We start from the raw sequence: 26,795 nt of genomic DNA, 5'->3' as shown, positions 1-26,795 counted from the left end.
GCTTTCCCAATTGCAATAAGTTTCTTTTCACAGAGAAAATGGAATGTTCAGGGAACCCCTTTCATTTATTCATAAAACTCATCTGTGTATTAACCTGGTTATCTTTAAGCAGCAAGAATATCAGGGGAACATAGTACCTCCTTGGGAAATACTTTAATTGATGAAAGTCAGAAAATTCAAATTAATGACCTTGGATTCTAATTATGGAAAATCAAAAGTCCCAGCCGTGACATGGATAACATTCTGTGGTCACATCCTTCCCGTAGTACACAGATACTCTGAGGAGAAACTATTTAAAACTTGCATAGCATTTTTTTTTTTACTTTGAGGTGGTATGTCAAAATGGTTAGAGTACTGAATCTGTAACCAGAAAGAGCTGGGTTCAAAGCCCATACTTTTCATTTAATTGCTGTGTGATCCTGGGAAAATAACTTAATCTTTTTATATTTCAGTTTCTGGGCAGCTAGACAGCACAGAGGATAAAGTATATTGGCCTGGAGTCAGGGAGATCCCTATCCTGATCACAGACATTTGCTAGCTATGTGATCTTGGAAAAGTCACTTAAACCCATTTGCCTCAGTTCCCTCATCTGTAAAATGAGTCAAGGAAGGAATTTGGAAACCACTCTAAAATCTTTGCCAAGAAAACTCCAATTGGGATCCTGAAGAATCAGATGCAAATGCAAAATAACTGAACAATTTCTGAATCTATAAAATGGGAGATGAGTACTTGGTGACCTCTAAGATATCTTTAAGCACTAAGTCAGTGATCCTACTAAATCTAATTTAATTCACCAAACATTAAATGCCCCCTCTACTAGTAATAGAATGAAAAATATGAATAACAGCACAGCTATTGATGGCATAGCACAAATATGAAAAATGTCACAGCTATTGTTTTCAAAGTTTTTACATTTTACTAATGGAGTATACTCATTTTCTGTAAGGATGTTCTAACCATTAGAGACCTTCAACATTGGAATGTATAGTATTATAAGGTAGTAATCTCTCTGGTTACTGTTCAAGAAGAAGCTATATAATTACCTCATCAATGATACTGCAGAGGGGATTACTGCATTGATTGAACTAGAGAGTCGTTGGAGCACACTTCTCATCCTAATTTTATGTGTTGTACAGCTGTGAAATAGAAGTAGATGAGTAATGAATTTGGGAATTGAGGTCAAGTTCCCTGCCATATAATTTAATTTCTTCTCTTCCCTATTTTTTTGGGGGGGGAGACAAGGAAATATGTCTAGCACCAATTCCAAGACACCTCTTCCTTTTCTATAATTATTCAATACTAATTGACATATAAGTTACTTCTGAGCCCTGGGATCTAGAATGTTTCAGCCTTGGGACTTATACACCAAAGATAGTTAGAGGGACTCTCAATCATCACTTCTCTGGGCTTCACCTTCCTATTAATCATTTTTGTTGTGTTCTTTCCTTTCCAAAGATTATTCTTGCTAGCAAAGTAAATAGGAACAAAATTTATCCTCAGTAGTTTTTGCCTTCTTTCTCTCAATCATTATCATCATTTCATCTGCTTGAGCCTTCCTTTTTATCCCTAAAAATAACCAACCACTTAACCTTTTGTTGTTCTTTACGTTCTTGGCCATCCTCATCCCATTGTGAGCCTTTGCACTCCTTATACCATGCTTGTAAGATTTTACCCTGCTTGTAAGATTGTTCCATTGCAAAATGGCAAGTATTGGCCTGACTTGCTTCCATCTTCTGTCCATGGATATTTTAAAGATCTAAGTTGACTTATTATTTCCCTGTGAATCTGTATCAGTCTCTATAGACAACTTATTCTTTTTTTCAGAGCAGTTTCCTCTCAAGTAGTCATTATTTAATTCTTGAGAAATTTATCCCTCCTGGACTGACTTCTTCCCATATATTGTCCATAAGATCCAATTTATATTTTCGACCCTGGAGAAAGGCACTTTCCCCAAATAGACAAATTCAGGTATGGAGTGTCATTTCCCTTGTTTCCTATAATTTCTAAATCAGTAACTAATTCCTCTTTGTTGATAAAGATCAAACCAAACTGGGAAATTTCCCTCATTGCTTCCTCCACTGTTTACAAAGCAAAAGCATCATTAAAGCAAGTCTTTTTTTAGTGATAAGGATAGAGAGCACTCCAGAAGATGTCTGGATGATTGAACAGTGTCATGCCTCTGGACTAAGCTTGTGGCATGTTTGCCAAACTTCTCATACTAATAATACTATTTCTGCCTCCATTGATCTTTTGACAAACAGTCATCAATCAAGAGTTTAACTAAGGGGCTGCCTTCTATCAGTTAGGCACAAAGAATGAAATAGTCTCTATTCACAAATAATTTTTATTCTAATGGGAAAGATAACAAATATATACATACCTATGTATGTATGTATATATATATATATATGTAGCATGAATTAAAATGAACAAATATAAATACACATCTACAAAGAAGTTAAAAATCTTCACCCACATACCCTATACCTTTCTCTCTCTAGTTCCTGTATTTCCTTCCCTAAGGATGATTGATTTTACTCTCCTTTAGGCTATTCACTTACTTTTGAATCAGCCAAGTACACTTCCAAAGCCTCAGTCATAGGTTTCATTGCACCAAGTATCTGTGATACTGATGTCCACATTTGACACCTTGAATTAATATTTCTAGTTCATTTTGACTATTACCCATACATGAGAATTTGCACACAGATATCTAAGGTCATAGGTTTGATTGCTGCTATTTCCTTGGTTTTTGTCTTTTGTGGATTTCTACATGTGAAAAATATAGCATAAATCTTAACAGGTGTTAGGCAGCTTCTGTCTCTAACTTGTAGCCATTGCCACCTAGCAGAAGCCTTAGCTCTTTTCCTTTCCCTTTCTCCTGGGTTGTAGCCTTGTCCCTCTTTTTATCTCCCACTGAGATTTTTTTGGTAATTGTCCACAGCAAAAAGCACACTACTCAGATGCAAAACTTATTCAAATCATTGTTGCTGTTTCCATGCCAACTGCTCATATTTTTATCTTATTCTTTTTTTGTTCATCATCACAGTTAAGAAGTCCTTCTTATTTTGCTTATACAAATGAGATTGAGGTTTCCCAGTTCTGGGGATTTAGCTTATGATGTTTCCATAAGGGGATTCCTCTTCTTCAGATGCCACTTGAAGATACCTAAAGTTCTCAGAGGTTATCCTAGTAGAGTGCAGGTTACAACCAATTCCAGACTAAAAAAGTTTCAAGTATGGAACTCACAGCATCCTAGGATTCTGTACATAGATTACATTTTTAATACTCAGACATATGATTTCATTACTGTAGAAAACTCCTGTTACCCAATACAACCAATAATTGTTCTCCAACTTATAGTTTCCTGAGGCAGTGAGAGGTTAAGTGAGTTGCGTAGGTGCTACATTCAATATCTGAGTTAGGGCTTAAACTGGGTCTTCCTTACTCTGATCAGTTAACTGTTTACTAGACCACACTGCCTCTATACTAGCTAAATAAGAAGTTAAAACACAAGCCAAGAAGTGCATTTACTAATAGAAGATTGACCATTAAGGATTAACTGGGGCAATAGGAAAGGCACAGGTATATATTTGTGGTATATATTTGTGGAGGGACTACCTACTCATTCAATAAGTGTTTGTTTATCAATTCATCTCCAATGTTCCAGGTAGATTCTAACTACAGTAGAAGAGGAGGGAACACTGTAGCTGGTTCTTGAAGAAAGACATAGGACAAGAGTATTATAAAAATGAGAAAAGATCTTAAGTATCATTAAATCTAACAGTTCTCAAACTTTTTGTCTCAGAACCCCTTTATACTCTTAAAAATGATTGAGAACCCTTCCAAAGAATTTTTATTTATGTGGATTGATGCTATTGATATTTACCATATTAGAAATTAAAATTGACTTAGTATTATTGTGAAATACTTTTGACTTTTTAGTATCCCTCAAAGAGTCTTAGAGACACCAAGGAGTTACTAGATCACATTTTGAGAACCTTTAATTTAAGTCAACTTTCTCCTTTTAAATGAGGATACTGAGTCCAAAGGAGATAAAGAGGCTTGTCTCACAAGTAGAAGGTGGTAGAGCCTAGATTAAAACTCAGCCTTTATGATTATTATTGTTTAGTCTTGTCAGTCGTGCCTGACTCTTCAAAATCCCATTTGACATTTTCTTGGCAAAGATACTAGAGTGGCTTGCCAAATCCTTCTCCAACTCACTTTACAGATGAGGAAACTAAGGCAAACAGAGTTAAGTGACTTGTCCAGGGTCACATAGCTAGTAATTCAAACCTGAATTTGAACTTGGGAGCCCCAAGCTATTCTCTTTCCATTATTCCATGCTTGTTAAATAGGTGGAGATATGACACAAATGTTTTTCAGGTAATGATGCCAATCATAGAACCCAGGCCATGAATGAACTTAATAGTGCCCTTTTAAGTCCACCTTACTTTGAATTCTGCTTTGACATAATCACCTAACCTCCCCTGGTGCTTTGCTGGCTAGTCCCTAGTTCGAAATGTTGAGCAGTTCCCTCTTTTTATGCTGGAATAGTCTTTCTGCTTGAAAATCTTAGGCATTCTCCTTTTAATGATAAATGGGCAGTTGACCCTGGCTTCCTTACATTGCTTTTCTAAGTCTGGAAAATCCAGGAAGTTTCCTCCTTTCTTGGACTTGAAGATAAAGGATAACAGTCATGAGGAAGTATTTCTGTGCTTGTGTTTTCAGACTGTGGAGGCTGTGGAGCAGAAATCAAGAATGGCCAATCTCTGGTGGCTCTGGACAAACACTGGCATTTGGGCTGTTTTAAATGCAAAACTTGTGGAAAGCAACTGAATGCAGAGTATATTAGCAAGTAAGTTGGTGATGCCATTCAAATAGTCACAAAAATTAAATAACATTTCAGAAAATGTCTATCAAGTGCCTCCAATATGAAAGGTCCTAGGCTTGGCTGTGGAGTTACCAAGACAAAAACAACACAAGAGACTTGTATTCTATCAGGTAGGTATGGGAGGAGGACGATGTGACCATTTTGTACCCAAGTAAGAGTAATACAAGGTAGGTGGTGAAGGGGACAAAAGAAAATTTCAATAAATGAAACACAATCTCAGCTTCCATAGAGGAAGTAGCATCTGAACTGAACTTCAAAGGATTTTAAATGTTGTCTCTAGCATTAGAATGTAACCTCCTTGGTTTTTTTAGGTTAATTGGTTTTTGTTTTCTCTTTTTGCCTCTGTATCCCCAGAGTTTACCACAATCTCTAGAAGATAAGTAGACCCTTAATAAATGCTCATTGACTGAGTAGGTAGACCTGAGGAGAGAGGGCATTCTAGGCAACATAGGACATGAGCAAATGCTCACTCAAGGGATCAGAGAATCATCACAGGTGAAAACTGAAAAGACTTTTAAAAATGGACTCTTGCATTTTATAAATAAGAAAAATGAAATTTAGAGGGGATATTGCTTACCTGAGATCATAGTTCAGTGGCTAGTGTACATGGAGTCAGTGCTGGACTTAACTATGTATGAGTCCTGCCTCACAATTTTAGGAGTTATGTGACTTTGTATAAATTATTTAATCTCCCTCAATCCCAGTTTCCTCATCCATAAAATGAGACTAATAATAGTACCTATCTCCCAGGATTGCTATGAAGATAATATGTGTTTGCAAACAAACAAAACAAAGAATTCAAAGCCTTAGTGAAGCTTTAATGATCTTAAAATGACTGTGTTGGTATGTTGGTATTAGTGCTCATCTTTGTCCAGTTCTTCTTGATCCTTTTTTGGGATTTCCTTGGCAAAGATACTGGAGTAGTTTGCCATTTCCTTCTCCATTCTATTTGTTATAAATGAGAAAATTGAGACAAGCGAGGTTACTTGACTTATCCAGGGTCACACAACTAGTAAGTGTCTGAAGTAGGATTTGAATTCAGATCTTCTTGACTCCAGACCTAGCATTCTATTTACTGAATCACCTATCTGCACCAAATGACTAAATGGATAGCTGTCATACAGTGAGGTAGTGTGGGAGCTGAGATTCAAAGTCAAGTCTTCACTTTTTTTAGTTTATTTTCTTATTTGTTGTAGAAAGCTACTTAGCATAAAAAAAAGGAACATTAGATTCCACCTCCTCATTTTTAAAGATGAGGAAAGTGAGGTCGAGAAGGAAAAAGTAAAGGATTTAGACCCAGGGATTCTGACTCTAAATATGAGGTGCCTATTTAGTGGAGATTAGATGAGGAGAAGAGAAAAAGGCAAGGGAAGCTGAAAGAGGAGCAATTAAATGACCAAAGAAGTATTTCTTCCTATAAATTTAAGCCCCATCCCCCTTTTTCCAACACAAATAAAACACAAATAAGCTATGGACAGAATAAATAGAAACTAATCAACAGAAGGGAAATATTTGTTGTATTAGGTGGGATTTTACCTGGAACTTGAAGAAGCTGGGAAGCCAGGAGGGGACATAAGACAGAAGAGTCAGAATACTTGGGTTTAAATTCTTCATTTTTTCCCTCTGTACCTCACTTTCCTTATCTGTAAAATGAGGAGATGGGTAGGAGTAGATAGAGTTCTGAAGGCACATCGGTTCCTTCCTTTGATGCTAAGTATCTTTCTACATCAAATAAAAAAACTAAAACTAGAAAAAGAGAAGATGCATTTGAAAGGGCCTTTACATCCAAATTACCTTCACTAACTGTACTTTAGGGGGGGGAAACAAGTTCAAGTTTTGGAAAAATGATACGACATTCCCAGTAATTCTTCAGTGTTTCCAACCTGAATGTTAATTTCATTGTTAGACTTAAGTGAAAAATATGACTAACACCAGAAATGTGTTAAACTTTGAAAGCTTAAAGCCGTGTTAGCAGTTTATTTGCAAATTAAAACTATTCAGAAAATGAAGGAATTTAAGTTCACATTATGATGTTAACTCACCCCCATTGCATTCATGTTACTTACCAGCCCACATAATTCTCCAAAAATACAACTGTTAAGTTTGAGATGAGGGCAGATTCCTGTTTCCATGGAAACCTTACCTTTTACAACTCCCAGCCTCAGCCTCAGGTACATTGATCCAATGAGTATCTGGTACCATTGAATCCTTGGGGCCAAATTTCTTTCCATTTTAATTGTGATGATGTTTAGTAGTCAAAGAGTTATGTGAAGAAAGCATGAGGCTGTGTATGGTGAGGGAGGACATGCACCAGTGTCTGCTGCAAAATTTCAACTGGAAGACAAGGACAGGATAAAGATACCTTCATATCTCACATACTTAACAATTTCTATATTATCGATATTTGATGTTCCAAGATTTCTGTGTGCTTTGGGATTTTGGTCAATTTGGTCAACCAAAGGATCATCAACCACACTTCAGGTTTTAAAACTTGTTTGGGTGGTAGAACATATAAAATCAGACTTAAAAGAATCTAACAGTTGGAAGGTTTCTCAGTCTTAATGGGAACATCCTCCATAACTCTTTTTTTATTTCTATTTTTTTCCTCCATAACATCTTAAACAAATAGTGCCTGATTGAGGTCTTCTGATGACTGAAGTCCACATAAAATCAGTCCACATTTCCTCTCCTTCCTGTCTTACTTTTCTTTTCCTCCCTCCCTTTCCCCTTCCTCCCTCCCTCTCTCCCTCCTTTTCTCTATTCTTCCTTCCTTCCCTCCCCCCTCCCTTTTTCCTTCTTCCCACAGATATATATATATATATATATGTAAAATATGTATATGATAATATATATATATATATATATATTTGGTTATATCCATCCATCTTTCCTTCCTCCCTTTCTTCCTTCCTTCCTTCAGTCCTTCTTCCCTTCCTTCCTTCCTTCCCTCCCACCTACCCCAGCCCCTAGGCTACAGGTAGGATCTTAAACTAGAGGTAGAGACTGGCCCCCCGGAAGCATCTTGCTTCAGATTACAGCCACAGCTATGTGTGGGAACAGAAGTGGAGAGGCAAGACAGACTGCTGGGACATTCTTTTGGGGGGGGGTTAGGTTTTTGCAAGGCAATGGGGTTAAATGGCTTGCCCAAGGCCACACAGCTAGGTAATTATTAAGTGTCTGAGGCTTAATTTGAACTCAGGTACTCCTGACTCCAGGACCCGTGCTTTATCCACTGCACCACCTAGTCGCCCCTGCTGGGACATTCTTAAAAAGCACATGGAACTGGTTGATCTTTGGGTGCCCTCTAGCTCTGATAATCAATGGTCTATATCCTATCTACCTTAAATATTCTCTAGGTTCCAAAGTTCTGTCCAGTCTGACATACTATGAATTCCAAGATCACTTTGAGTATAATAATATGACAGGGAAAGTGGACAAGTCATCTTGATTTACATTTTGCTAAGAATCTGATAGACCACTTTGCATTCATGAAAGAGTAGAAAGAAACTTATAATCATCATCACCACAACCATAATTGCAATCATTCAATGTGTTCTATTAAGTCCCCAACTACCACCAAATTTATGGCGTTGTGTTCTTTGTTTTTATGAGAGAGGTAGCTGGGAACATGATTTAACTCTAAATGTTGACTTTTATAATTCATCATCTTCTCAAATGTATTAAGCAATGTGAGCATCGGTTATTTACTGATTAGTAGAGATTTAATTCATCATAGCCACAACCATTTTTTGTTAATGATTCTATTGGTCTAAAAATTGTTTGTCATAGTACCTTCCTTTCTTGAAAATCTTTCTATTGCAGAAATTTTTTGGTAGACAAAACCCAGAAAGAGAGTTCACATTCTTACCATTAACATTTCTCACAAACTTTGTCCAGTCAAAAAAAATCATGAGTGTGTGTGGTTTTTGGGGGACTGGGAGGTGAGACTTGTTGGGGGTTTTCCCCCAAGTCTGAAGTGAACATGTATTCTTCATGTTAGAATGTGAATTTAATTTCAGGGGCTATGATATTTTAGACTTTAAACAAACAACATTCTCAGAGATTTGTAAAGAGAAGCTCATTAATTGCTGTCTATTTTCATTTTTAGGGATGGTGTCCCCTACTGTGAGGCTGACTATCATACTAAGTTTGGCATTAGATGCGATAGTTGTGGAAAATACATTACAGGCAGAGTATTGGAGGTAAGTGAAAATAGCCCCCTAAAGCCCCCTAACTTTCTTAAACACAAAATCATACCAATATACACATACTTGTTCACCCTAAACACACACACACACACACACACACACCACTTCTAAAATACATAGATATGACATTTATATAGCATATATAAGCACTCACACAGGCATCTTTCCATACTTATTCCACACAATACATATTGGCAAGCTAATCACCAGCTGACACACATCTCTACACACACACACATCTACATTAACACAGCAACCTATTTAGCCACACTTTTGAGTGTGTATTACTTCTCATACATACATACATACATACAAACACATACCCACATTGGATAGATGAATATATGAAGGATCTGTGATTCTATCAGCAAACCAGTATTCCTGGTGTAAGAACTCTTTCCTTCAATGTATCTTGCACTCTGTCAATACCTGAATAGAGCACAGAAATCATAGATTTAGCGCTTAAAGAAACCTTAGAACTTAAAAGATATCAAGTCCAAATGAACTACTAAACAATACATAAGGATCCTTATGGGCCATGACTTAGAAAATCACATATTAACATTATCTATGTTCTATTGTATTTTTTATTTATTTTCTTCAATATTTCTCAAATATATCTTGATGTGGTTCCAGCTACACTTGGGAATTTTGCTGGCAGTATATTTGGCCTCTCTGATGTAGTCTAACTCCTAAAAAACAAGAAAAGAAACTGATGTATAGAGACCAGAGACTCTTCTAAGGTCATATCAAGTTTTAAGTTTCAGGGGTAGGATTAGAATCCTTTGCCTTTACATCCAGCACCCTTTCTACTATACAACACAAACTTTCAGGGTCATCGATGTTAAAATGATTTGTCCAGGGTTCTACAGCAAAGAAGTATCCAAGGTAGGATTTTTGAACATAAGTCTGCATGATTCAAAGTCCAACATTGTCCAAAAGGCCACCCTGTATCTGTATATACCAAAGCAAAACAATTCCAAAGATTATAAGAAGTATTCACCATTTTGGTTGTTTTATCATTTTCCTTACAAAAATGATCATTTTTATTCCTGTTGTACTTCCTTTACAAAGCCCTCTAACTTTCATCCTTCTTGTCTTTTTTAAGTCTCCTTATATCCAGGAGTAGAGAGAGCTGGGACGGATAGAAACATCACCAGGTTTTTGATCAGGAGCTGATACTGGCTGGCTAATATGTAGTGAAACTGAAACTAGGTCTAGGTTCTTTAGACCCTAGGTCTTAGGATCATAAACATTAGAGCAGAAGGGACTTTAGAGATGATCCTATCACTCCCTCATTTTATAGAGGGACCATAGGGGAAGCAGCCAAGGTAAGAGATTTCTTATTCCATTAGATAGGGGCAAGCCTAGGTTTAGAACTCAAGGCTTCAGACTTCATGTCTAGTCCTCTTTACATTAGGTTATTCTGCCTTTTTCTATATACTTCTTTTATTTTCTTTTAAATTATCTTTTTGTGACAAACAAGGTTAAGTGACTTGCTCAGGGTAACATAGCTAGTAAGTGTCTGAGGCTGAATTTAAACTCAGGTTCTCCTGGCTCCAGGGCAGGTGCTCTATCCACTGTACCTCCTAGCTGCCTGTCCCTATGTACTTCTTTCAAAAGTTGTTTTGATAATTTGGGATGGAAGAAGAGATTGAAATGATTATAAAAAGCGCAGTATAGTGGAGAGAATATAGGACTCAGGTCAGAAGACATGTTCAAATCTCAGTTCTAACAGATACTGAATATGAAACCTTATGCAAGTCACTTCATCCTCATGAGTCTCAGTATTCTAATATGCAAAATGAAGATCATGATGTCTTGTATATTCTGTTTTGTGGGTTGACCAACTAAGATAATCCTTTTGAAAAATGTCATGGGCTTTAACAGAAATTGTGCAACATAGGGTTTAGGCCACCCTATTTATAATGTGGTTTTCAGGAGGACTTTTCTATAACAGCTCAGGGAGCCTGCAAATTCCATTTTTGTTGAGTACAAAAAGACAACTATGATTGGATGATCACTTCTTCATTCCCCTATCTTCAGGAGAGCTATTGGGTTAGAATATATATACATATATATGCATGTGTTTATATGTGTAGATATATGTATACGTGGACACATACATATATCCGTGTCCGATATTTTCAGTCTAGGAGTATGACTTTTTTGGGGGGAGGGAGGAATTCATGATAAAAGCCACTTTCCCTGATTGTTTGGGTAGAAGAGAAGTAGTTCCTTAGATCAGGACGACAATTGTTTATTACCAGTCAGCTCGTTCCCCTCTCACCAAATGATTTTTGCATATATGTTATGTGTGTGTGTGTGTGTGTATACTATACACATATACACAAACATTTATCAAAATAAACAATAGCACCATAATTAAGGGAGGTATATAGATTATTTTCAATACTAGAATGCATAAGTCAGAGATCTTTGTAACCAAGAAAGGAGATAAAATTAGAGAACTCATTCTCAAGAGTCTACTCAACAATCTCTGGGAGTACAGATGCAAGGAATAAAAAGAGATGTTGAAAGACTTGGTTGTCTCAAGATTCCTGGGGCATCAAGGAGTCCTTTTCAGAGCTCACACCTTCTCTTTCTTTCCTCTTCTCTCTCAAAAGTCTCCTAGTCAAAGAGCGTCTAGGTGGCACAGTGAATAAAGCACCATCCCTGGAGTCAGGAGTACCTGGGTTCAAATCCAGTCTCAGACATTTAATAATTACCTAGCTGTGTGGCCTTGGGCAAGCCACTTAATCTTAACCCCATTGCCTTGCAAAAAAAAAAAACCTAAAAAAAGTCTCCTAGTTGTTCAAGCAGAAGCTTTGTTTCCCTCACATACATCATGCTCAGTGTGACAAGATCATAAATAAATGTCAATTTGAGCCTCATCTCTCTGTGGTGCCATGGTAGCCAGTTAATACTATGTAAGGCACTCTTAGACTTCTCATTGAGTTGAAACATCCTTAAGAATGTTTCCCTTCTGGTAGAATCTCTATTAGTTTTCCAGGCAGATGGGGACAAAATGGTTAGGGTGCTAAGTTTAGAGTCTTGAAGACCTGAGTTCAAATTCAACCTCAGATATTTGCCAGTTGTGTGATATTTGACTTAGTTTCCTCATCTGTAGATTGAACGGGGGGTATTTTTGCCAAGAAAACCACATGAAGAGTTGGTCTTGACTGAAAAAAATTACTGAACAACCACAAATCTCCCAGGGTTGTTGTGAAAATCAAATGAAATAATATCTGTAAATTTTTTAGCACATAGCAGGTGCTTAATAAATGCTTGTTCCTTTCCCTAGTGTTTTTTTCAATTAATCTATCTTATATACCTCCTGGTTCTTAGTATATCCCCCTTCCTCAAACTACCTTCTCCTTACTTATCTATATAAATCTGATCTTCCCCTATTAGAATGTAAGTTCCTTGAGGTCAGTTACTATGTTTTGTCTTGTCTGATTATATCTAGCATATTTCCCTGTACATAGATTATGCATAATAAATGCTTAAAACTAGAATGAATGTATGAAGTCTGTTCTTTAGATGTATTTGATACTAATTTCCTTTTGGGTAATATTACATCTTTAGCCCTTCTTCAGAATTTCTACATTTAAGGTCAAGGTTGTAAGTTATTATTGAAGGCATGTGATATGAGTAAGGAAAGCAATTAAATGAAAAGTTCCTTTAAAAAGGGAGCAACAGAAAGACCATTGAGATAGGATCAGGTGACCCAACTTCTCTTCCATGATCTGGACTTGCTTGCCATTCTCCCTTTCTGGGATTCCTCTTCCAAACTACTAGAGGATCTCCAAGAATCCTTCCACCAGCCTCAACATTCTAGAGCTTTGGCATTTCTGCCATCTTCTGATCTCTCTTCTAGGGTTGTGCCCCATTCTGTCCTTCTGTATTCTAAATTCCTTCCAACTTTAATGTTCCATAATACTGTGGATGGAACTCAAAGACTACAAGACTGAGAGGAGGCTCCCTAAAGACATGATATGAAAACATAATGTGTATGAGTTGTATGAGATTAAACTACAAAAGCAGCAATTTGATTCAAGCAGGAAACTAACTAGATATTCAGTGGGTATTTTTGTCTTTTTTCTAAGGCAGGAGATCTGTCTGATATCAGATTGTATGTGTTAGGTTATTTTCCTACTGTATTTATCCCCTCTGTGATTTTCATCTTGTCAGTAGATTGTTAGGAATTCAGAAAATGAGAGAGAATAGCCAGAGCTTTGGTGGAACTGCTCTTTATTCAATATTTTAAAGGTTTATGATGTAGTTTCCTCACAACAGTGTCGTTTATAAGGAAAGAATTTTTGTCCCAATTTTATATACCTGAGACTCAGGTATATGGAGAACCTTGCTTTAGATTACACAGCAAGTAAGCAACAGAACTAGGGTTTTGAAAGTAGAGCTTGTGATTCAACCTCTTGTGCTCCTTCCACTATACTTTTGACAGTGGCCTTCAGGCTGCTTTTTAATACTTTTCAGGATCCACAGTTGTAATAATGACTTCTGAAATTCAGAATAGTAACCTAGGCATAGCAGAATAGGGGTAGACCACCAGTGTGGAACAAGGAGATGGCAGAATCAGGATGAAGAATAGATTAAAAAAAAAGACAAGAGGGAAGAAGCGCCTGGTACCCAGAGGCCTAAACAGTAGAAGGGAGGTGGGGTGGAGTAATGATGGATCATGATCTCTGTTTTAAAGTATTTGAAGGGCCATTTACATGGAGGAAGCAGTTTGTTCTCTGTTGCTGCTGGTCTGGATCAAGTTTATCATCTCTTAACTTTTCTCTTTACTGTCTGGTTACTGGAACATGATGGCATGGATTCTAGCTCTTGGACTTCTGGTAGCTCACTCTGCTGACCATTTGAAGCTCACAAACCATCCCCAAATCCTTTCATATGGAACAGACACACCACAGAGAAAGAAGCAACTGCAGGGTCTTGGTCTCTCAGTCTTATGCCCACTCTGAGTGAGTGTGAACCCAAGTCTTCCCTTCTATCCACAGACCCTAGAATTTATCCTCATTCTCAATCCAACAACTTTGTCCTCATTACAACTAACCTGGGAAGAGACATACTTTGCTTTGGCTTGTTGGTGCACACTAGTTCTGGTTTCATAGTCAATTTAAAAAGTTTGTCTTGAGTCTCAAACTAGTTTTCAGAATGTCTGTTTAAGATCTAAAGACCACATGGGGATTGCATCAGGGAAATGTATGTAGCCTGCTCACTAGTCATGTTACAAGAAGATAGACTAAAAAATGTGCCCTATTTTAAAAGTAGTTGAACCAAGTCATGTGTTACAATTAAGGGCTAACAAATGGATGGCCCAAGGCCCAACATTCTACAATATATGAAAACAGAAGGAGACCTCCAGTGCATTGGATAGATTCTCTATGTTATATTTATGGAAAAAATGGACATAAGGATCATACTAGGAAAAAACACATGGGGGAAGCTATAGTCTGCTTTGATAAAGGAAGTACCCATAGTGATGAGATCACAAAGTATGAAAATGTGTATAATTCATTGTACAAATGTACTTGCAACTGGAGAGACAAAGGTGATTACCCCAAGGAACTTATAACTCATTGGGTAGAAAAGACATAAATAGCTGTTATACTCTTTGTGGATAGTATGTCATCCATAAGTAGATGCTTAATGAATGTTGATTAAACATTGATACATGGAGACTAAGAAGGTCCAATCATTAGACAATGAGAAATCTGAGGAAGAAGACAACTTTCTGCTCAAGGCGGGGCAACATGGGGAAGGTTTCATTAGAGGAAGTAGTGCACTAGGATTGAGTTTTGCAGAAACAACATAACTCCAGCAGATGGAGGTGGGTTAAAGGAGGGTCCATTCTGGACCCATGGGGTAGAATGAACAAAGATATGGAGAAAGTAGACTGGTAATGTATGACAAGGTCATCTTACTTATCCAAATCAGAGGATCTATGGAGTAGAATGGTTGGTTCCAGATTGGGAGTACCCTCAATAGTAAGCTCAGAAATGTATTCATTGAGCAATGAGAATCCAGTGAAAGCTTTTTCAGGACAGAAGTGGCATGAGTAGATTGATGCATTGAGTCAATTAACAAGCTCTTATTAAACATCTGCCATATGCCAGACTTTGTTCCAGGCTCTGTAGATGCAAAGAGAAAAGCAAGACAGATCTTGCCCTCAAGGAGCTTGCATCCTATGAAATGTAGGCTTCATTAGGAAGATTATTAAGGAAACAGATTTTTTTAAAAATAAAGGATGAATTTGAGAAGAGAATTGACCAGGCACAAGAAAGCAAGAACATTAATATGAGAGACTCGAACCAGGCAGAATATGGGAGGGAGAATAAAAGAGGGGGAGAGAATGATAGGTACTTCCAAAATGTGGAGGGATAAAGACAAATTATCCTGTCTCCTTATTTAACCAGTGAAGAATCTATGACCTAGATTTGTCCTCAGACACATGGCAAACTAGAAAAGTCATGAACAATAATAACAACCAAACCTTCTTAAAAATCTACAATACTTATATCCCAGGAGGAGAACAAAATTTTGGTAAGACTTGATCCCTGCCCTCATAGAACTTAAAATAGAGATAAAAGACAAAAATATATAATAATTTTATACTTCAACAGATCCTTAATCTCCTTACTGTGGATATTCCAAACTACCAGTGTATACCACAAACATAATTCTAATATACAATATACCATAAATCTACCAGTCTTACAAAACAGACTGCCATATGAGGTCTCAGGGAAGAAGTCTTTAGGGATCAGGGAAAGCTTTTTAGAGAAAATGGCATTTGAATTAGGATAGAATTGGATAGAATTTGACAAGCAAAGAAGGTGATGGAGGATACCCAGGTATAAGAGGCAGCATGAAGCCCCAAAATACAAAAGTCATATGGGGAGCCAAGTGGTGAAGTAAATAGAGCACCAGCCCGCCCTGTAATCAGGAGGACCTAAGTTCAAATACAGCCTCAGACACTTAATACTTACTTAGCTGTGTGACCTTGGTCAAGTCACTTAATCCTATTGCCTTGTAAAACTATTTTTAAATGTCATATGGGGGAGGGAGCAGTCCAGTTTAACGTAGTAGAGAGAATATGAGTAGGGATGTGAAAGTGAGATGACAAGACATGGTAGAGGGTATTGCTCAGACCAAATACATCTACAACTGTGTCTTCAACTTAAGGCAACCCATTTTAAGTATATCATTGCATCCAAAGAAGGGCAAACAGGATTTTGAAATAATGAATTCATACTAAAAATGGATCAGTGAAAGAACTAAGGATACTCAACCTGATATGGGGAGGCTTAAGAAAAGAACATGAGAGCTGTCTTCAGGTATTTGATGGACTGTTTTGTAGGCCAAGGGATCAGTCTTGTTCTGATCCCTAAAGACAGAAGTGGGAGCAAGATGTCAAAATTACAGAAAGGTAGACTGCTTCACAATTATAGCTATCCACAAACAGAATGGATTAACTTGGAAGTTCTCCCTACAAGAGATCTTCAATCAGAAATTGCATGAACCTCTGTTGGTATAATAGAGAAGAAATTTTTGTTAAAGGGTGGATTGAAATTGATTGCCTTTCAGTTTACAGATGAGGAGATCAAAGCAATCCATAGCCATATGAAAAATTGCTCTAAATCATTAATTATTAGAGAAATGCAAATCAAAGCTTCTCTGAGGTACCACCTCACACCTCTCAGACTGGCCAATATGACCAGAAAGGATAATGATCATTGTTGGAAGGGTTGTGGGAAATCTGGGACACTATTACATTGTTGGTGGAGCTGTGAACTCATCCAACCTTTCAACTCTTCAGTTTTGTGATTCTGTATTGATCTCTAAGATCTCTTGCTACTACACTGGTATTGATTCCTTTTACATCTCTGCCTGTTGAAGTCTTTCCCTTCTTTTGAGGTTCCTTTCATGCTACCTCCTTCATGAAGTCTCCCCTGTTGATCCCCATAAACCCCTATGGTATTTTGGACATTTCTTTTGTCCCTGATCATCTCCTACCAAGAATACTCCCAAGGAGCTCACTTTCCAATTAAGGAGACAATACAGTTAGGAGATTTCAACTACAGTACTTATAGAAAGGTTGTCATCCTTGGAGTGTAGCTGCAAAGAATACCATCTTCTTTCAAGTCATTTCCATTCCCAAAACCATAATTTTGTCATTGCATCATAGTCAGGTGTATACAATGTTATAACTCTCTATTGTAGGCTTCTTGAATTTAGGGTCTGTATCATTAGGTCTTTTTTATCTCCAGTATCTATACTTATTAAAAAGTTATTCATTTGTGATAATTCCTTATGATGATTATTAAAGTTGTGCTTTTCTGATGACCTGTTTCTTGCAGTCCATTTCCATGTTAATTTCTGGCCTTTCACTTTCCCTTCCTTTCTGGCCCAGTTGGGTAATTCTCTGATCAAACCAATTCCACTTTGTGACTCATGGTTCAAGATTGTTCTCATACAATGGGACTCCCATATCCACCCTTGGAATCACAGGGTTTAGAGAACCTGAAGGACCATCTAGTGCACACCCTTCATTTGAATCATGAGGAACGTGAGACCCAGTGAGGAGATATAGCTTGCCTCATTCCACAACACTAGTGAAAGGCAGAGTCATGATAAAAACCAGGTCTTCAGACACTTCAAATTGAGCTCATTTTTTTCACTGTATCACAACCAAGAAAGTCTTCAATATAACATGTATTAAAAATGAAGCATAGCAGCAGAGAGGTTCAAGGGAGCATTTTTTTATAAAAGAAAGATTTCATTTATTTTGAATTTTACTATTTTTCCCCTAATCTTGCTTCCCTCTCCCTTCCCCCCACAGAAGGCAGTCTGTTAGTCTTTACATTGTTTCCATGGTATACGATGATCTAAGTAGAATGCGATGAGAAAGGAATTATATCCATAAGGAAGAAAAATAAAGTATAAGAGAGCAGAATTGCATAATAAGATAATTTTTTTTAAATTAAAGGTAATAGTCTTTGGTCTCTGTTCAAACTCCACAGTTCTGTCTCTGGATATAGATGGTATTCTCCATCGGAGATACCACAGAATTGTGACTGATTGTTGCACTGATGGAATGAGCAAGTCCATTAACGTTGATCATCACCCCCATGTTGCTGTGAGGTGTACAATGTTCTCCTGGTTCTGTTCATCTCACTCAGCATCAGTTCATGCGAATCCTTCCAGGCTTTCCTGAATTCCCATAGAACAATACTGTTCCATGATATACATATGCCACAGTTTGTTAAGCCATTTCCCCCAATTGAAGGACATTCACTTAATGTCCAATTCTTTGCCACCACAAAAAGGGCTGCTATGAATATTTTTGTACAAGTGATGTTTTTATCCTTTTTCATAATCTCTTCAGGGTATAGATCCAGTAGTGGTATTGCTGGATCAAAGGGGATGCACATTTTTGTTACCCTTTGGACATAATCCCAAACTTCTCTCCAGAAAGTTTGTATGAGTTCACAGCTCCTCCAACAATGTATTAGTGTCCCAGATTTCCCACATCCCTTCCAACACTGATAATTGTCCTTTCTGGTCATATTGGCCAATCAGAGAGGTGTAAGGTGGTACCTCAGAGATGCTTTAATTTGCATTTCTCTAATAAGTAGTGATTTAGAGCAATTTTTCATATGACTATGGATTGCTTTGATTTCCTCATCTGTAAATTGCCTTTGCATATCCTTTGACCACTTGTCAATTGGGGAATGGCTTGTTTTTAAAAATTTGACTCAGTTCTCCATATATTTCATATTTTAGAGATGAGTCCTTTGTCATAAATACTAGTTGTAAAAATTGTTTCCCAATTTACTACATTTCTTTTAATCTCGGTTACAGTGGTTTTGTCTGTGCAAAAGCCTTTTAATTTAATGTAATCAAAATTGTCTAGTTTGTTTTTAATGATGTTCTCCATCTCTTCCTTGGTCATAAACGGCTTCCCTCCTTGATCTCCTAGTTTGCTTATAATATTGTTTTTTTATGTCTAAATCCTGTACCCATTTTGATCTTATCTTGGTATAGGGTGTAAGGTGTGGGTCTGATCCAAGTTTCTGCCATACTAACTTTCAATTTCAAGGGAACACTTTTAATAGTAATAGTTTCCATTTTGATAGACTTTTACATCTCCAAAAGTGCTTTCATCACAATAATTCTGCCAGGTCATAGTGGTACAAGCTCTTCCCCTTCTCCTGTTTGTTACTTATTTATTTTTAATATTCATTTTTTAAAAATTGAGTTCTGATTTCTCTCCCTCCCTCCCACCCCCATCCTTATCCATTATGAAAGCCAAAAATGTGATATCAATTATACATGTGAAATTATATAAAACATTTTTCCATATTAAGCCATGTTGAAAATAAACAAAGCAAGAAAGGTTCATTTCTTTTTACTCCCATTATACAAATGGGAGAATTTGAGGTTCATAGAGGAAGTGCATTGCCACTGATTGCAGAGCTAGTAAGTGCCAAGGCTATGACTCGAACCCAGATCTCCTAGCTCTAAGATCTTTCTACTACACTGTGCTGACTCATAGAACTGCCTCAAGAATGGAGGGGGGGGCATGAAATATCCTTGGAAATTCAGACAATTGGAGCTATGGAGCTCTCCTTGCCAGTGAGGTAAATTGGCTAAATCCTAGCGGGGGAGGAAAGGACTGTCTTGACTGAGAAGCAAGAAGGGGAAAAAAAGAAACCCACTCTTTTCTATGCTGTGAAGGATAAAGCTTTTTCAGTGAAGATTGATGCTTTTGTTTGCCCCTAAGCTGCTGCTGCTGCTAGGATGCTCTGGGAGGTGCATAGTCCATTCTGGAAGCCTCTCTGCCTTTACCCTTCTTTTGGGGCTGGAAGCTTGTGCATTAAGACGAGACTAATTCCTCCAAGCAGGGTGTAGCAACTTGGAGCCTTCTGTGGGGCAGAATGGTATATTCTGATGCTGAAATACCTATTCTCCTGCTGCTCTGCTACCAACAGACATCCCCATTGTACCTGAGCTGCTGTAAATAAAGAGGAGGCCGCTGAACAAGACTGCCGGCATTTTTCCCTTCCTAAAGAGCAGGTGTTTGGGGGTAGCACAGCCAGACTCTGGGGGCAAGATCTACAAGGAAACAACACAAGGGTGAGAACTGATCTTCCCTTACAGACTGCTAGCAGCGCCAGGTTTTTCTCCTCTCCCTCCTCCCAAGAGCTGGGAAGGAAATTGCTTTGGGGAAAAGGGATCCAAATACAGCCTGAGAGTTAACCCAACTAACAGGAGCATTACCTTGGAAGGTAGGAAGCATTTTGAAAGTCTCTATAGATGACCTGGCTTGTCAGAGGTCATTGTTATGATTTGTTGTTGTGATTTAAAAGGCAAAGAAAATCTTTTGAGAAGGTTCCTTTTATTTCTGCCAGGTTGATGGTGTGGGTTTATTTCTGCTGGGGTATCTGGTAGCTGAGCTGCTTTGTTTTGTGGCAGAGTTAATAATTTTTTGTATTTTTGTATTTTTTAGGTTTTTTGCAAGGTAAAAATGGGGTTAAGTGGCTTGCCCAAGGCCACACAGCTAGGTAATTATTAGGTGTCTGAGACCAGATTTGAACCCAGGTACTCCTGACTCCAAGGCCGGTGCTTTATCCATTATACGACCTAGCCGCCCCCAGAGTTAATAATTTCTTAATTCTTGCTTTGATGCTTGCCCTTGGATTCATGGAGGGGGAAAGGGGACCTGTGGATTCCACCTTTACCTTAAACTGTGGTCCTTTGACAACTGAATCCTAATTAACACTGAACCCTTAATTTTTAGTGACATAATGACATAATAAATTTTTTTGATAATGATAACATTATAATGATATAAAATAAAACCTGATGGTGCTTTTCAGTTTGTCAGAACTTGTAAATTATTATTTTTTTCATGTAAAGGAAGCATCCATCAGTTAGTATGTGCTGGAAATGTTGGGCAGAGGAAAAACCTTACATTTGGAACTGGAACTGAGGATTGAGGATTTGGATAAACCACTTCCCTTCTGAGCCTCAATTTCCTCAGCTTTAAAATGATCCCTAAGGTTTCTTCCAACTATAACTTCTATGATCTCTAAGTGTGATTAGATATAGCAACATCAACATGGATATAGCCAATATTTCAGGCCATTACATATAAATCAGTCACCCCATTTTACTTTTCCCCTATCAGTTGCATGCATTATATCTTAAAATGCATTCCCTGGATATTTTATCACTTAATAATAATTCATCTTTCTTTAGTGCCTTAATATTTCATAAAGTTACTCTTTTTACCATAAATTGGTAGATATACAGTTCTTTCCCAAGAGTTCCTCCTTCCCATGAACCTTTCCATAGCGTGATGGTTGTGGTATGTATGTAACACCTGAATGCTTTTCCTGGGTTACTTGGCCACACTTTCACTGTCACCTGACTAATTTGCAGTATAATCCTGTTTCTCTCTGTCTTCACTTCCTGGCTTCCCTAGCATCTTCAAATAAAAGTCTTCTTACTGTACTAGAAATCTTTCCTAAGCCCCCTTAATGTTAGCACTTTCCCTCTTGGATTATCTCCAATTTATTCTGTATACATCTTTTTCATATCCTCTGTTTATCTTCATTTCATTTATCTTCATAGGTGCTCAGTAAAAGCTTGTTGATTGATTGATTGACTTCCCCTCCCAGTCTCCACATCCTTGTAAATAGAATCCTCACTTTTATAAATGAGACTCATAGGAGTAAAGTAACTTGCCAACGTCATATAATAAGCAGCAGAATGAGGGATTTGAATTCATCACTCCAAGCCCATAAAACTTTCTACTGCACTACACTGTCTCACCAGATCACATTTCTATAGTGGCAATGGATTTACAAAATATATCCCCCAACAACTCTGTGAGGTCAACAGTAGCATCAAGTTAGATGCAAATCTCTGGCTTTGTCAAACATTGCTGAAATGGACCAGCATCTTCAATTAATGTAAATAATGTTGGAATCATTGCAGGCAAAGAATCTTCTGAAATGCCTTTGTCAACAATGTGGGGGGGGTGCAGCTAGGTGGAGCAATGGATAGAGCATTGGCCCTGGAGTCAGGAGTACCTGAGTTCAAATTCGGTCTCAAACACTAAAAATTACCTAGCTGTATGGCCTTGGGCAAGCCACTTAACCCCATCGCCTAGCAAAAAACTTAAAGAATAAAAATAACAATGTGGTGGGGGGGAGAATGAAAATAAAATAATCCTCTGATATAAAGTAGGTTATGCAGATCTGCTTTGGATTTATTTGGAACAGGGTTATGCTGCAAACTGGCCATATCACATTGAAAGTGTGGCCGTGTAACCCAAGAAAAGCACTCAAGTGTTTTATACACACCAGATCTAGCATACTATGGAGTGATTCATGATTAGGAAAGGAGAAACTTTGGGAAATAACTGGACATTAAAGCAAGTTAATCTACTAACTAATCTATTAAATTTAACTTTGAGGATTTCTTCCAGTTGTGATATTTTATATTCTAATTTTCCTGCTAGCTCTTAAAGTCCATGTTATAAGTTTAAAGTCTCTTCCATCTATGACAATAATTTGTTCTACATGCTAAGGTACCTTCTAGCACTGATGTTATATAATATAGATTCTGAGTTCTTTTCTATATCTGATGTTCCATGTTCTATATTCTAAGATGCCTCCCAGTTCTTACATTGTGTCTCATTTTGCTATCATCATCATTATTCTGTCTTTTGTAATATTCCTTCCCACTCTGGAATTCTGTGTTTCCATGAAATCATTTATCATTTGACAGACTTTCTTAAAAGATTATGTATCCCTTGAGGACTGTTCTGTGATCACTTTGATTTATTTCAAGATACAAGAAAAATTTATGGATCATTGAAATTCAGTTGAAATATATGTATGCAGGTATGTAGATATATATGTATGCACATATGTGTGTCTATCCATATATATATATATATATACACATACATACATATAATATGCTATAATCTTTCTCCTAAAGAGTCTCTTTTAGAAGACTGAAATTCTAATATTTCTATTTTGTTTTCACACATCAGTTGAAGAGTATTTGTAAAAAAAAATCTGGTCACAGAACCGAAGGAGAAACCATCCCTGACTATTATTTTTAAGGTTACTCCACCTTCTTTCACTTATAGTAAGTGTGTACACCCACTGATCCATCCTCAAATATTTCTGAGCAAGGTTAGAGTATTGCTATCCTAGGGGAGACAAATTGGGACATAATTCTGCTTAGAAATTCAGAAAGAAAACAGGATGTTTCACCTTTTAAAATAAAGTAACAGTTCATACTTATATAGTTCATGCACACTAAATGCGTAAAAACACTCATATCATAAAGTTTCTAAAGGTTTTCCAGATACTTTGCTCAAAAGAGTACTAGGAGGTGGGTGGTGGATGTATTATCATCATTTACAGGTAAGGGAACTGAGAATCCAAGGTAAAGTGACTTGCCTAGGGACACATAGGCAACACTCAAAGCCAGAGCTGTGATCATAAGCTCGATGTCAATTCTGCCTTCATGTTTGCACCATCTTTGGACTTGGATGGGATGGTGAAGTGAGTGAAGATATCTGAGTAATGACCAGTCACTCTATTATTTATCCCTTTTCATCAGTTTTCAAATAAGATTCAGTTCAACCAATCCATTGTTTTGAAGCAAATATTACAGATTTTAAGGGGATAGAGAGAAGAACTATGATTTCACTGGAATAAAGAACATCCTGGTGTGGAAGCAGGGTAGGGTGCTTAGCATAGAAAAGTGAAGGGAGCCATTCTGTGTCAGAGGTTGGATTTGGATCCAGCTCTTCCTGCCTTTGAGGTGAACCTTCTATCTTCTATCCCATAATACTGCTTATTTTTCCAGAAACTATAACTCTGAGAGGTCAAGAAATTTGATCAGTAGCAAATAATAAGTAAGAGTTAGAGGTGGGTTTGAACCTAGATCTTCCTGACTCCGAGTCCATCTTTTTAGCAACATGCCACACACTATTACTCCCAGTATTCCATAATGGGAGGTAGAAAACATTAATTCTAGACATGGCTCAGTTATAAATTAGAATTCCATGTGACCTTGGATAAGTCACTTCCTCCTCTTTAGGCATGTTTCCCTAAAATGAGGGACCTAGATTAGATTACCTTTAAAAATCTCTGATAACATTGACATGCTATTTGTATGTATGGAAGGTCAACCTAGCATGCAAATCTACTCCTATCCCTTTTTGTTTCTTTTTTTTCCTTATAAAAGAGAACTAAGATCCTTATGTAATGATTCATTCAAAATGCTAGGTAAAAATGAAAATAAAATAACATTCTGCTTTCCAGTAGAATATCAACCCACTTCCAAGCTGACTCAGTTGCCAGCAGAAGATCTTAGAGATAATTTAATCTTGTTCATTTTATGGATGGATAATGAGACCTGAAAAGTAGAAGTTTCTGACCCAATTATATCAATATGAAAAATTATTTAACAACATTAAGTTTTTGCTAGAAAGTTCAATAAAAAATAGCATAATCAGTTTTAATTATGGACCAGAGATAAGTGTAGACAGTAAGTTGTATAGACATGACTATATGAGGTCAGAGGAACTGATGTAATGAAGGAGAGCTTCATGGGACTTCTCTCAGGCTTTAAGATACAGCTCAAGGACCATCTGCCACATGAATCCTTTCCCCCAGCTGCCAGCTCCCTCCCTCTCAAACTCCCTTATATTTAATCACTTGGCAGACTTTTGTACTTGTTTCTTCTACTTTTGTGATGAATGTATTTCTCTATGTGTTTGGTGGCTCTTACTTATGAGTAGGGCTTGTTGTGCTTCCCTCAGCACCTTACCCAATGTCTGTCACATATACAAGGTGCTTCATAAATGTATCTTGCTTGAAATTAAATCTGAAGTGCCAGAAAGGATCTTAGATTGGCAAAGCAGAGAGCAGTGGCTACCCTAGGATGTGAAAGATTATGGAAAGAAGCATGAAGGAGAAAGTCAGAGGCAAAGTGGAATGAGGAATGGTGAGGAGGCCAATTTGAAACAATTCAATAAACCAGTTAAACATTTATTATATGTAAAACCTGGTGATTCTCATAGTCTCAGATCCTGGAGATGCAAAGAAAACTCAAGAAACTGAAAATCTAGAAGGGAGGGATTTAATAGATATTAAATTCAGTTCAACAAGCCCCAACTAGAACCCAGACTCAGTATTAGACTCTTGGGAAATGAAGAAATGGGCACTGTGTTAGACTCTTTAAAAAATAAAATACCCCCTGTGCTCCATGACAAAATTCAATTTCACCATGATTTATTAAGAAAGACCCACAAATATATTTCAGCTTAGACTATGATTAGAAGATTGGGAGAATGTTCTATGTATATGGATTATGGATAAATTTATGATTAGTAGAAATGAAACCGAGAGATTAGGGATCCATGGGGTGGGGGGAAGAAGATCAAGTCTAGCTAGTGGATCAAGCAAGTATCATAAAAAAATTAACACAGGAGCTGAACATTGATGAAATGAGAAAATTTTAGCTGGTGGAGATTTAGATGTTTTGATTTTTGTTTAATACAAGTGAGCTGTTATCAGTGAATAGAATACTGAGGAAGGACAGTTCCTCTGTCAGTGCAGATGAGCAAATTTTTTACAGTTTATTTATAGATTGTTACCTGACTCAAGGTCAAATGATTTGACTAGGGTCATGTAGTAAGATGTATCACAGGTGGTACTCAAACCCCAATTTTTTTAAGAAAGATTTTATTTTGATTTTTACAATTTTTCCCCCATTCTTGTTTCCCTCCCCCACCCCCCACAGAAGGCATTCTGTTAGTTTTTACAAATTGGTTCCATGTTATACACTGATCTCACTTGAATGTGATGACAGAGAAATCATATCCTTAAGGAAGAAAAATAAAGTATGAGATAGTAAAATTACATAATAATATAACATTTTTTTTTTCTAATTTGATGGTAATAGTCTTTGGTCTTGAACTGTTCAAAGTCCATAATTCTTTCTCTGGATACAGATAGTATTCTCCATTGCAGACAGTCCAAAATTATCCCTGATTGTTGCACTGAAGGGATGAGCAAGTCTATCAAGGTTGATCATCACCCCCATGTTGCTGTTGAACCCAAATTTTTCAAGGCAAGCTCTCTACTCACTCTACCCTCTTACTTTTTAACAGATGGAACTGCACTTACTTGTCATAAAGTGGGCTCCCTCCTGATAGAAAACCACAGTGATGGGGAAAGTAGACAATCTCTGAACTTTCCAAGCTACTAAATCTTCACATTCATTCGTCATTGAAAGTCCAATTCACATAGCACCTATTCTGTAATGCTTTTCCTTTTTCCTGACAAATAGGGTTCTTCTCTCTCTGACCTCAGATAATACTTTATTTGTACCATTTTAATCCCATTTCATGTACTTTTGTATAATTCAACTGTCATAAATTTCATGAGAGCAGGGAGTATGTCTTGTCAACCAATTAAACTTTTTTCTTAAATGAAATGGCTATTATGTCTCAAACACTATTATCTCTATTAGCACATAGAACACTAGATATACACAGTAGCCAAATAATACATGTTAAGGGAATGAATATTATCAAAGTTACCCTGGTAGATTCCTTTAAAAGAAGTGGA

General features: G+C 37.2%; 1 protein-coding gene across 3 annotated transcripts in view; it reads left to right on the top strand.

Moving 5' to 3' along the window:
- ABLIM2 (actin binding LIM protein family member 2) overlaps positions 1-26,795 on the top strand; it is a 235,014-nt gene that overhangs the window by 76,740 nt on the left and 131,479 nt on the right. For all 3 annotated transcript variants that reach the window (XM_074229842.1, XM_074229840.1, XM_074229841.1), the window contains exons 5-6: positions 4,732-4,858; positions 9,003-9,096. In XM_074229842.1, coding sequence (XP_074085943.1) covers positions 4,732-4,858; positions 9,003-9,096 — 221 coding nt within the window. The remainder of the gene's footprint in view (positions 1-4,731; positions 4,859-9,002; positions 9,097-26,795) is intronic.

Source organism: Macrotis lagotis, chromosome 3 (assembly GCF_037893015.1).
Source record: "Macrotis lagotis isolate mMagLag1 chromosome 3, bilby.v1.9.chrom.fasta, whole genome shotgun sequence".
Lineage (NCBI taxonomy): Eukaryota > Metazoa > Chordata > Mammalia > Peramelemorphia > Peramelidae > Macrotis > Macrotis lagotis.
The sequence above is the reverse complement of the archived record's forward strand: the minus strand, read 5'-3'. Positions and strand labels throughout refer to the sequence as shown.